Here is a 13,082-nt window from a genome sequence, read left to right on the forward strand (position 1 = left end):
CATTTAAACATGTAATACTACAACTGTACGTACAGCAATACATATCAAATGTAACATACATTTTAAACATGTCAAGCGCCCATTGTTTAGAAGATGTTGTCGCAGCACATGGATTAACCCCTTCAGTGCCTTGTTCCAGACCAATGGTATTGTCTGCAAGCTTTAAAATCTTGTGGACCACTTTTTCGGAGAAAATTTTCATGACACAGGCATTTTTCAGAAATTTTCCAGTCTTCAGAAATTCTCTATATTCTCCGTTATTTAGAGATGTCCCCACCAGAATGGGGTAAGTGGAATTTCTTTTGAAATTCTTTTCTGCAGTGCAGAGTGACCAAAATCGCTCTATTCCCATGATGCACCAGGGGCTATATGTACAGCGTTATGCAAGGATTCCCAAATGTGGTCCTTAAGGCACCCAGACAGTCCAGGTTTTAGGGATATCCCTGCTTGTGCACATATTTTCTAATCAAACTGACTGGTACTTATTAAGTCACCTGTGCCGAAGTATGGATAGCCTTAAAACCTGTACTGTAGGCTGCCCGCGGACCAGGTTTGAGAATCACTGCCCTTACGTGATTTGTCCTAGTGTAGTGTCCAGCCCCAGTCCGTAAGTACCCCAACAGGTCTTGTATTGTGGTTATCTCTAATCGGTGGATGGGATGCTGGCAGTGAGGCTTCCCGATGGAGGGAGTTCCAACAGGGGGTCTGGTTGGTATACTTACCTTCTCCCTGCCCTCTCCTAACTCTAACCGCCCCATTTCTACAGACTAACACCCTTCCCTAAGCCTCACCCAATGTCCCTGCTAGCTGCCAGTACCTCATCAATCCCCACCATCCATATGAACATAGACCCTTGAGAGATTGCTATGGGCAAATTGTGAATGTTGATGCATCTAATGGTTTATTTATTTCTGCATTAGGTCTACGAGCATTAGGTTGACCGTCACTAGGTCGGCACACGAAATAGGTCAACATGGGCATTAAAGCAAGAAAAATTATTACCGAGTGCAGGTCCACAAATCCAATCTGCTGCTGTTAAAAAAGGCGACACTCCACCAACACAATCTATACACAGTCAAACAGTGCTTGTTGTTTCCAATGCTTCCAAACAGTTGTTTGGATCAAATCCAAAAGCGTTGTTTGCCTGTGTATATATTGTGTCAACATGGGCATTAGGTTGACAAAAGCATTTGGTCGGCATGAGTTTTTAGTGTTTTTTTTTTTTTTTTAAAGGTTGGATTTCATACTTTATTATCCAAGTGGACATAGAGGGCCTAATTCATTGGCTAATAAAAATAGATGCTTGAAAATGCAATCTTGTTTGACATAGAGATGGTATCTGGTGTTCCTGAGAAGTCATGTGTTGGTAATTAGTAATACCCCTTTCACACGGCACTTTTTAAATGGTATATTGCCGCTTTTTTTCCATTTTAAAACGTTTAAGGCTGCAATGTGAAAGTGCCAGAGTTGATTTACCGGTTAAAGTTAACCGGTATTTCAACACGGTTGAAAAGCAGAGTCCTACACGTTTTAAAGCCGTTTTTTTGGCAGTTTGAACAGCTCTATTTCAATGGCTTGAAACGTGTCCCTTGGGGGTTAAACGGGTTGAATGTTTGAATGGTATTAAATGATTTTTAAAACGGTTTTCACCTGCAATGTGAAAGGTCTCAAGGCTCAGACCCGTTTTAAAGTCCCATTTAAGAATACCGTGTCATTACCCATTTCTGCAATGTGAAAGCAGTATAATAGTTGTGTTCTTAACAGAAATAACTCCAGATTATACCGTATAATAATACAGTACCTATTATTGTTCAGTCACTGTCAAAAACATTTGTTATGCTGGCCACACATTTAACTTTCCTCCAACCAGATGGGAGCAAATGTCCTTTGTAATTCAGTAATTTGCTTCCCAAATCTGAAAAGGAACAAAACCGGTCACTTAGACAAGGTGCTGTGGTTGTACCCATCGGTCAGACAAGGTGCTGTGGTTGTACCCATCGGTCAGACAAGGTGCTGTGGTTGTACCATCAGCCAGACAAGGTGCTGTGGTTGTACCATCAGCCAGACAAGGTGCTGTGGTTGTACCATCGGCCAGACAAGGTGCTGTGGTTGTACCATCGGCCAGACAAGGTGCTGTGGTTGTACCATCGGCCAGACAAGGTACTGTGGTTGTACTATCGGCCAGACAAGGTGCTGTGGTTGTATTCTCGGTCATACAAGGTACTGTGGTTGAATTTCTTTCACTTAAACAATTTAACTGAATGTTTTTGACCATTTTCCTGGGTTTGTGAGCAAATTGCTGATTGTCATTTGCTCCCATACAGTACCAGATTTCCAGTCCAACCAACTATTTGGATGAAAGCTGGTCTTGTGTATGGTCAGCATAAGAGAGAAGCTGCAAGCATGTACATTATTCATGACTTTTTTTGGGTATATCAGGACAGCAGTGATGTCGGTGTGGTTAGTGAATGGTACATGAAGCAACGTACTTGTGTGAGGAAATTTCGCAGTGAGGCTATGGGTGGCACATTTCAGTACATTACTGTTAACATATATTGAACTTCTTTGATTGCATAATTTTGAATATTTGCATTGTTGAGTCATCAACTACAAACTGGTACAGTTACAATTGAGATTAAATATTTTTAATCCTTTCAATCATTCCCCAGCAGTTTACATCAAAATGGTCTATAGAGACCATAACACTTGTATAGACTGCAATTACGTCTAGAAATTTAATATTAGGGTTAAGATTCCTCAGTAGATATAAAGGCAAGTACACACAGGACGATAATTGTTAAGATTTTGCCAATTTCGATGGGTCAGAACGTCAAAATCAAAATATTGTCCAGTGCGTAGGCATGATGTCACTAATGATGTGAATTCCCACTCATTGTCAGTGACATCGGGCTGACGGCAGACAATGCTAGTGGGGGGCCAGGATGCAGAATGATATTCACTCCACAAATAAGCACTGAATTGTAATGTAAGTTGATGTGACATTTATGCAAAAAAGAGCAGATACAATTTCACCTCCAAATATAAAAATGCTGTGAAGTAATCTTATTGCATGGCTAATTATTATAGCATTTTACATTTCTGTCACAGTTGATCATAGCCGGATAAAACTGCACAGAGAGGACAATGATTATATTAACGCCAGTTTGATCAAGATGGAGGAGGCTCAGCGAGGCTACATACTGACACAGGTAAAGTGGTTCAGTTTGAATATTAAAGCGACTGCCTACAGTTGGTAATGCAATCTGTAAGGAATACATGGAAACCGATTGGTATACAGTAATATGTCAGGCCAGAAAACAGTATTTAGTATAACCTGCACCTAGATTAGGGTTGCTATGATGGAAAAAAAAAACCAGGAACACATTGATTTGCACATATGAAATATCATGAAAACTCACTGGGATCCCCTATTGCCGTTAGGCAAAATGCAACAGAACATTATTACAGAATTTATCTTTGGGGGAGATACAAATATTTTTTTATGGATGCCCATCAAAGCAAGAGCAGCAATTCAATCGGGCACTTATTGCTTTATATGTGCCCAAATAGAAAATGTTTAGATGTAAATAACGGCTTATCCTGTTGAAAGCTCTGGGTAAAATCCTGAAATTCGGTTTTATAGCCAAAAATTTCTGGAGCCAAAATGCACAAATTGCTTCTCACACTTTAGGTGGCTGGGAGACTAAATATCACCCCTGTGGCGAACGGGATTCTGATTGGAGAAACAATTGTGACCCCTATTGGTAGCCACAGGGAAAACACTTAAATTGCCCCCTTTTCAATTTATCTTGACTACATGCATCGGGGATTTTTTGAAACAGGTATATTTCAGCAAAAAAATTTGCTTCCAACATTTCGGGGTATGTGGCACCCCTTTGTCAAGGTTAATGTGCAGTAAAGATTACTGCACATTAACCTTGACAAAGGGGTGCCACATAACCCGAAACGTTGGAAGCTAATTTTTTGGCTGAAATATACCTGTTTCAAAAAATCCCCAGAGTGCCGCTGTTGTTTCTTCACCTACCTGCATGTACCTGTTCCTGAAGGCACCTGGGTTATCATCATTGCTGAAGGAGTGCCAGGCCTACACCTCTATTGAGAGAGATATATATATATATATATATATATATATTGTAATAAAAGGGTTTCAGAGTGCGCTAATAACTATTGCAGTAACACAATAGTGATTAAAAAAATGATTATTTCATAATCTGTGATTGAACTTCCATAGAATGTTGTTGGCCAACATTCTATGGAAGTTCAGTCACAGATTATGAAATATCAGACATTATACTGAATGTTTTTATTAAAAATGTCATCTTTTTTTTAATCACTTATGTGTAAATGCAATTGTTATTAGCGCACTCTGAAACCCTTTTCTTTAATTTCTAAAATCCCTCGGAACCCGCCTAACAGGGGATCTCCCAGAGTTGCTGCTCTTAAACCTTCCTGGCGCGGTAGGGGTTTTTGTTGCATTAATTTTGATTTTGAAAGTAGGAGACTCATTAATAATATAGAAATGTTTCCATCACTTGCAGGGTAGGAATTGTCTGGTTAGTATATATTTACTAATAGGGAGTGTTTTGCACAGCACCTATGGTGGCCATACATCAGAACGATTTGATGCCCGAATGCACTATTTTGACGCTTCTTACGATGCATTGTGTGTTTTTGTGCATATCATGAGGTGTTTTGGATTGATTATGATCAGATGCACAGTCCCGCGGTTCATGAGATGGATCTGCACAAATGATCTGTAGGACGAGTATGCAGATCTTATGATAGATGTTATGTGAAATTACACACAAGATCTATCGTGTGTCTGGGGAGGTCAATGGATCGTGGTCGTTCTGATGTATTGCCAGCTTAAGTAATGTAAAATGTATTTGCTAGACTACTTCAACCCATTAATAGTAAAAATACAAATATGTATATAATTCCCCCCCAATTTGTTATTATGATTTGTCTGGTTTAGGACTGGCCAACCTGTGGCTCTCCAGCTTTTGTGAAGTACACATTACCAGCATGCCCTGCCACAGTTTTATCATCCACTAATTACAAATCTGTTGCAGGGTTTAACCGCTAGAGCCACTGGACTGGTCTAGTCTAAATCATATTTAGTTTAGATTTTCAAATGTTTTGCTCTGGGATCCTGTCAGACAACAAAACTGATTACAGGACCCTGGCAAGTTGCCACAGAAACAATAGAAATACAAGGATGGTTGCACTGAACACTAAACACAGGTGGTGTAATACATTCAAATTAAAATGACATTTATTAGTGAAAAAGGAACTTGTGTATTAGCAGGGCGCCCGGCTACGCTACGCTGACAACGTACCTTAGGCTACGTTGTCAGTGTAGCCGGGCGCCCTGCTAATATGTGGCTTTATACTTGCTCGGCGGTTGGTGTCTGGCGGGGCACTGAAGGGTGGGCAGCAGCAGGGCACTGAAGGGCAGGCGGTGGGGCTTGAGCGGCACCCAGCTGGGAGACTGCAGGATGGGAGAGCGGCATACATCAGTCCTCCAGCACAAGCAATGTACGTAATGCAGTGTACTGCCGCTGGGGGAGCATCACATGGTTTCCCTGCTCCCCCAGCGGCACTAATTCACAAAGGTGGATCATCAGAGCGGAGGAGTGGGATGCTGGATCCTGACTCTGCAAATTACAGAGGTGGCGTTCCTCCACAGGAAATGGTGCCTGTGTTGGGATCCTGCAATCCACCGCTACAAGTTCCTTCTGTGGAGGAATGACACCTCTGTAATTTGCAGAGTCAGGATCCAGCATCCACCTCCTCCGCTCCTATGATCCACCTTTGTGGAGGAATGCCACCTCTACCACAATAATTGAAGGAATCCCAGTGGAGTGCTACCACATCCATCTACCACCTGATATCAGGACCAATTACACTCTTTTTGGGCCCAAAAGAGGACAGGACACACCTGGAGTTGAGGTGACTTTACAAACTTATTAAAAGTGTGCACAATCTATCGCAGCAGCATTTTCATGTACACTTCTTAATACTTTTTTAAGCTATTGAGCTCATTTTTTTTTAACAAAATTGTTTTTCACTAATAAATGTAATTTTAATTTGAATGTATTACACCACCTGTGTTTAGTGTTCAGCGCAACCATCCTTGTATTTCTATTGTTTTCTGTAAGGGGGTGACACCCCTTTTTTAGGTTGCAGCTTGACAAGGCCGTATCATACAGGCACCCTTTTCAGATACTCAGGTATCTGTCTCTTTTCCCAAGTTGCCACACACTCTGCATTGGTGCCGCACATGTACTGCAGCATTGTGGAGGCAATCACTCGATTTATTACAAAATTGCATAGACAAGCTCCTGTCGGGGTCATTGCCCTGCATGTGTTTTTAATATATTCATGCTAATATTAAAGGCTTTGGGTATGGTATGGAGGCAGACGATGGCAGGAAGCTTGCCTGATGACTCATCAGATCTAGAAGCCAGTGATGCGAGGAGACTGAAGTAACAGACAGTTCAACTGACTCCAATCATTGACTGAGAGATCAGAGAATTCATCAGCAGCATGGCGTCACGACCCATGTTGGGGTCTGGCCTCACAGTTTAAGAACCCTTGGTTTACAGTGTTTTGCACTGTACTTCATAATAGGGCCAAGAGTCCAAGTTAAAAAATATATATATATATATATATATATATATATATATATATATGTGTGTTTGTTTTGGTTTTATTAAGTATTGAGTGTTTTGCACAGGACTTAAAATATTTGGTACTGTATTTAACAATTGCCAATTGACAGACTAAGAGATCTGTTAAAACTGTAATGCCGTGTGCACACGGCCCTCGATACCAATTCAATATTGACGACCAGCAGGTGCCGGCATCTACCAGGAGGGCAACATTGCACTGCCTTCGATCTAGCAAATCGAATGCTTTCGATCCTGGTGCAGCAAACACTGTTCGATTCTGTGTCATTTTTCATTTGATTTGGACTATGTAGCCGAACCGTGCGTACACAGCTTTAGGGTCAAACTGAGCAATGCATTTAAGGTCACAAGTGCGATTTGGCCTAATTTCACCCGTTTCCAACGGATTGGGCCGTGATAGCTGGCCAAATCACATGTGCTTGACATCTGCTCCAACCATATGCACAGTCCCATGCGCATCGGGTCAGATTCGGAGGTCAGACGTGCTGCACATAATGTAAATCATATGTGCAGCCATCAGCACAATATCGCAGGTGACTTCCCTTGATCTCCCCCGACGATTAATCACATGTACAAAGTGCACATCAAGTGCCAAGTTGGATGTTCACTCTCCTGGGGAACTGCCAGGGGAGCTCAAAGGTAAGAGGGTCCAAATTGCCCTTAAGACAAGTCGGACAAGTGTATGTAAGCCTCACTAATAAAAAATTAAATAAAAACTGGTCTAGCAGGGCACGCAAGCCTCCAACAGACTATATCATTTACAGTGTAGTCTATTATTTGTGGCTGTACATCGACAATGTCACAGCCTGGTTTGCAATGACTGTGTGTGTGTGGCCTGTGGAATGATACTACCAGACCAACCCCAAATTTAGACTGCGCTGGAGGAAAAGCATGCTTCCATTGACTTCATGATGCCAGGGACCACAGCCATGAGACCAGACCATGCAAGAGCATGCTGGACTCATGTGGCTATACCCTCCAGTGCCTAAACCAGCTGTTTCTAGGATGCAGTTCGAGAAGCCCCAATTCTGATGCAATCCAGGACTATCCTGGATGTATATCATCCAAACCTGAATGTATACAGTAAAACTGGGCTATCATAAATATGAAAAATTACTGAATATTGGGATTAAAAACTAATTACAGTTGAGCACGTTTTTTTTCTAGCAGTAAAATGTTTAGACCAGTCTTTTCTTGAAAGCCTGAGCAAATATGTTCTGTGTACTGTATGTTCAGTATTGTGTAAAGTATTGAAATTACACTGATACATAATCCACACCAAGACCACACACCATACAGGATCTTGATCATATTTGTGGAAATGGTGCCAGTAAAAGGCTGTCTGCAGCAAAACCTGTAAATTCCACGGATGTAGAAAGAGTGGGGAGGGAGGTAGGATTGCTTTCATTCCTCTTTAAGGGAGTGCAAGACATTCTAGGACTTGTGGTTCAGTAGATGAAGAAATGCCGGCTATCGAAGCCTGCTTTATACTAACATTACAAGTTTTCGCCTTTCACATTATTTCTAATCGATTACACACTTACAGTATGTGTATCTGCATTTGCTTTTTCTTAGATTGTGTTCATTCAAGTAAAACAATAAATTGTTGCTTTTCTTGCTCAGGGTCCATTGCCAAATACCTGCGGTCACTTCTGGGAGATGGTGTGGGAGAAGAAGAGCAGTGGGGTTGTCATGCTGAACCGAGTCATTGAGAAAGGATCAGTAAGTATAACTTGCTACTACACTTACCTGACGTCCATGCCACCTGCCGCAGTTCCGGTAATGGGTTGTCTAAACTAGACTGGAAGTACTCTGCTAGGACTGGCCTTAAAAGCATTTCGGTAATTTTTGGGTTCTATAGGTTTTACAGATTTAATGAGACACTTAATTTCAAGGCCAAAGAATACATAATGACTGATAAGAAAAAGGAATATTATACTTTTATCTAGATCTTAACTACCACGGAACCATGGAAAATTACCGTTTGTAACCGAAGATGGCAGATTTGGTTTAGCCTTGCTAGTGTCATTACTCCCGTTCTACATGGCCAGTGGTTCCCAGACTCGGGCCTCTAACTCAAGGACCTCTAACGGTTCTCGTTTTCCAGGTCAACCAGCAGCTGTCATATTTAAAAAATCCACAGGTGACCTGATAAACATCGTAGGGGTCCTTGAGGACAGAGTTTGGGAACCACTTCTGGACATAATTTACAGATAGTGTAATAGGTTTCTGTGCATATATGGAGAAGTGTTCAGCCGTAGATATATTGTTTGTTCCAAGAATTTCAGTCAGATTTTTAAAGCAGCAATCACTTATAAGGCAAAACCAGCCTGGTGGACATGCCGCATCTCTGGCAACCTCAGACTTTTTAACATATAGCTAGGGTTACCACCTAGTCCCTTTAATTCCGGACACATATTAATTACACAGGTTCTGTGGCTGGCTGACTTCAAGACTCCACTTCACCTGATTTTAAACTGCCACAGAACCTGTGTAATTAACATGTGTCCGGAATTAAAGGTCCTAGGTGGTAACCCTACATATAGCCCAATATCTCTCTAATTTCTGGCTCAGACATAAAATGACCCTATCAAAACCAATAGGATCATCATTGAGCATGTTGTAAAATGCAGCTGGAAGGAGAAGGTCACTGAAGGAGAATGTGGTGTATGACAAATGGTATGGACACTTGGATTGAGCTCCAAATTACTGGATCTTCTCTAGTTTGGCCGCACAAGTGTGTAATGTAGAGGCTGAAACAGCCGTGTGTCCACTAGGTTATAGCTTTTTACTCACTGCCTGGTGACTGGCAACAATGTAATATGGAAGCATGTGGCTTCAGGAATATAGGAATTATCCTATAATAGTAAGCAGTGTTTAGTTACCTAAACCGTAAATTAAGCAATTCTGTTTACTATTTCTTCTTCTAAATGTGACATTACAAAATAGGCATCTACAGGTATGGTCTCTCTATAAAGAAGGGATTCTTTTAGCAGTTGGGGGCATAGCAACATTATTTATTACCAGTTTCTTATATAGCGCACACATATTCCGCAAGCTTTACAGAGGATATTTGAACATTCACATCAGTCCCTGCCCCAGTGGAGCTTACAATCTGATTTTTGAGTCTCACATCCTATAGCCAAGAAACACTCTGCTCCATGCTACAAAGACTTCTTACAGAAGGGAACCCCATCAAACAGATTTGTGGTAGCAGCTATTGGGGTCTCTTTTTAAGTTGGTCCAGTGTGAGCTCCACCTGTAATCAGAAGAGTCTCCCTGTCTGCCAACTCCATGTGACCAGATAGCCATAGTGAGAACCACATCCTACTGCTTCATTGAAATCATGGAATTAAGACCCCAAACTGAGAATGGAATTAGTGAAATTTAATTACAGCCAATGAGGCCTTCCAGGGGGGAAATTTCAGCCCTCCAAGATAAGGTTTTAGATCTCAAAGACAGATCACATACATAAGATCAGATACTTGAGGTAAATTTACTAAAGTGTGTGTTTTTAGAATTTGATTGATTGCGAGGAGTGATAGCTCCCACTTCTACTTATCATTTATCTAGCACCTTCTAGAGCATAACTAGAAAATGGTTGGTTGATATGGGCAACATCTTTCGCTTCTAAAAACTCACATTTTATTAAATTTACCCTTTAGTGGGGTTCCTGAAACAGTGCATAGTCCAGATCTATAGGAAATTCCTGCCGTACCCTATTTATACTTATCTGCAAATGTTAAGGATAAATGATGTGTTCAAGATGGACTGGATGGAAACGGCTTTACATAAGATCATATGTTCAAATGTTTTAGCGCCAGCAGCCACTAGAGGGCCCCTAAAAGAGCTAACCAAACGTATCTCCTTTCAGGCACTGCCGGTTTTTCAGCTTGCACCTTCCAGGGGTGTCAGACTGAAATCACCCATTTGAGCACTTAAACAGGACTTTTCACAGCGCACCCATGAGTGCCCGTATGGTATGGCGGTCTGGCAATCGGGATCCCGACGATCAGTATCCCCGACATCGGAATCCCTACTGCTGGTGCTCCGACTGGGGGGTCAGCGCAAAGAAGCCCCTTGCCTGCTCCACAGGTTCTTTTCTACCTCTATGGGGATTGTGGACCAACACAAGGGAGAATAGCCCCTGTCTATAGGGATTCAGATGTCGGAGTACTGACCATTGTAATCCCGACTGTCGGGCAGCTATCCGGCACCCAATGAGTGCCATCGGCACAAAAAAAAGTTTAATTACATTTCTATTCATTTCAGACAGAAGATTGCAGACGATATATCATTTGAATATGAGTCCTAAAGTTGAAAAGTATTTTCAGTTTAGAATCCAAAGTGGTTTTTGTTCTTCATTATGGTGTGAGCCCAGGATGTTTTTCTCACACACTCCTATCCAAGTTATTTACTTATGTTTGAGGGTATTTGCTGGGCTTTCCCTTTGCTCTTTCTTCTTTCTTCCTCTCTCTCCCTACTGTACTTACCACATGTTTTCTTTTTGTACTATGTTATGCGTATGCATGTGTTTTGGTTTGATCTGCGCTCATTGTATAACATTTGTAATGTCTTGTTTAAACTCAATAACCCTTCTTGTAAATTGTCATTTAGATGTTGTTTGATATTTTGAGATTTTTTTTATTTATTTCTAGAGTTCCAAATCGCTTCAATAAAAACTTTTTGCCAAACGCCCCACAGCTTCAGCTTAGGATCTGCCTATCGATATTAGTTTGACTTCCACAGCCAGCTGCTTCTAAAGAAGTTCTCCTGACAATATTATTATATATATTATATTATATTAATAATATTATTATTATTATTATTATTATTATTATTTTTTTATTATTATTATTATTATTATTTAATCTAAATGAACAACCTCTAATGAATCCAGAAAATCTACTAAGATACTGAGGGATATTCAGCTGCAGTCTTCAGGACTAAATTTCTGCAATGAATGAGCAATTTTTTTTTTTATGAAGTCGCCGATGGTTTGAGTATTTACTTTATCATTATACCGGATTGAAGAATGCACAGTCCTCCACTACAATATGACAGTGATTCTGGCCTATTAGTCCCATACAAGGTTGATTTAACCTGTATGATGAAGAGACCCATTATTCAAAAGTGAGGGGCTAGGCGCATTCCTGTTCAGTGCATAACACCAAGAATATCCGTGAGATTAGTAAATCTTCATTTTCTGAATGGTGAATGGATACTTCAGTAGACTATAGAGATTTTCAGGCTTCCTATGACATTGTCAGTCTATGCTCCTCTATTGAGATCATGGGGATACAAGACCTTGGTAGATGTTGAATTCAAGAGGCTGAAAATAGATGTTCTCAAACTAAAGAATGAAACTATATTTACTTACATACTGTATAGTGGGCAGTCAGTAATGACCCAAATTATGTATGCTGCCAGAAATGTTGCAGAGACTGGTTATGGCAGCACAGTGCAAGCACAGCATCGCTTCTTTGCCTGATTTCCAAGCGTTTTAATACCCTTATTTAGTCATTCTGTTTTGACCTTTCACTTACTGTGGCAGTCCCCCCTCCTCTGTCTGCAACAAAAATGTAAAATTCCTCTTCCAATATTTGCAACTGAAACCGTGCCATGGCATAATAAATGACCAAGTAACTAATAATCCAACTGAGTTTGCTTAAGATATCCATTTTGTAATGGTCTGGTCACTACCATGTAGATTGACCTTAAACCGTCTGGGTCTTACTGTTGAGTGGCCTTGGAACTGCATGGCTTCCAGTGTGAGAAAATACACAAAAGCACCTACATCTTGATCTAAATCTTCAGGACTTCATAACATGAATCCTGATGTATCAAGTGTACCCTCTAGGCCTTTTGGAATTATATTAAGACTCTAATATTACACATCTCTTCCCCTCTCTCCAAAATTCATCCTAATGTCCCTGGTGATTCCTATAGTCCATGCACCACCAAAATAATTAAATTTGACTGATTGCTTCAGTCAGTTGGTAGTAGGCATGATCAACATAACACCCCCCCCCCCCACCACCACCACCCCCTAGAATATGGTACGCCTACTGTATGGAGAGGACTTATGTCCTATAGTATTCCTCTGTATCCTTCTGTAATGTATGCAAACTAAATTAAATGGTACCCAAGTCACCTGGATCCTCCTCATGTGGTTTCTCTTCTCCTACTATTGCCTCAGTGATACTAGCCACCACCCATCTCTCTTATTCTTTCATTTCCATAGGTTTTTTTTATTTCCAAAAATGTGAAAGTTGATCCTATTTGGTCCTTGGGTTCATTATACCAAGCTTTGTTATACTTTAGTTTTGCCTTACGTTAATTGCAATGTGATTGATATTTATTTTATTT

The 13,082-nt window shown here is 40.8% G+C and overlaps 1 protein-coding gene across 1 annotated transcript in view; it reads left to right on the top strand.

Annotated features, from left to right (window-relative positions):
* The window catches only part of PTPN1 (protein tyrosine phosphatase non-receptor type 1), a 100,382-nt gene that overhangs the window by 77,549 nt on the left and 9,751 nt on the right, over positions 1-13,082 (top strand). Inside the window, exons 3-4 of the mRNA XM_083146473.1 lie at positions 3,109-3,209; positions 8,337-8,435. Coding sequence (XP_083002599.1) covers positions 3,109-3,209; positions 8,337-8,435 — 200 coding nt within the window. The remainder of the gene's footprint in view (positions 1-3,108; positions 3,210-8,336; positions 8,436-13,082) is intronic.

This window comes from Crinia signifera, chromosome 6, assembly GCF_055691185.1.
Source record: "Crinia signifera chromosome 6, ASM5569118v1, whole genome shotgun sequence".
Taxonomy (NCBI): domain Eukaryota; kingdom Metazoa; phylum Chordata; class Amphibia; order Anura; family Myobatrachidae; genus Crinia; species Crinia signifera.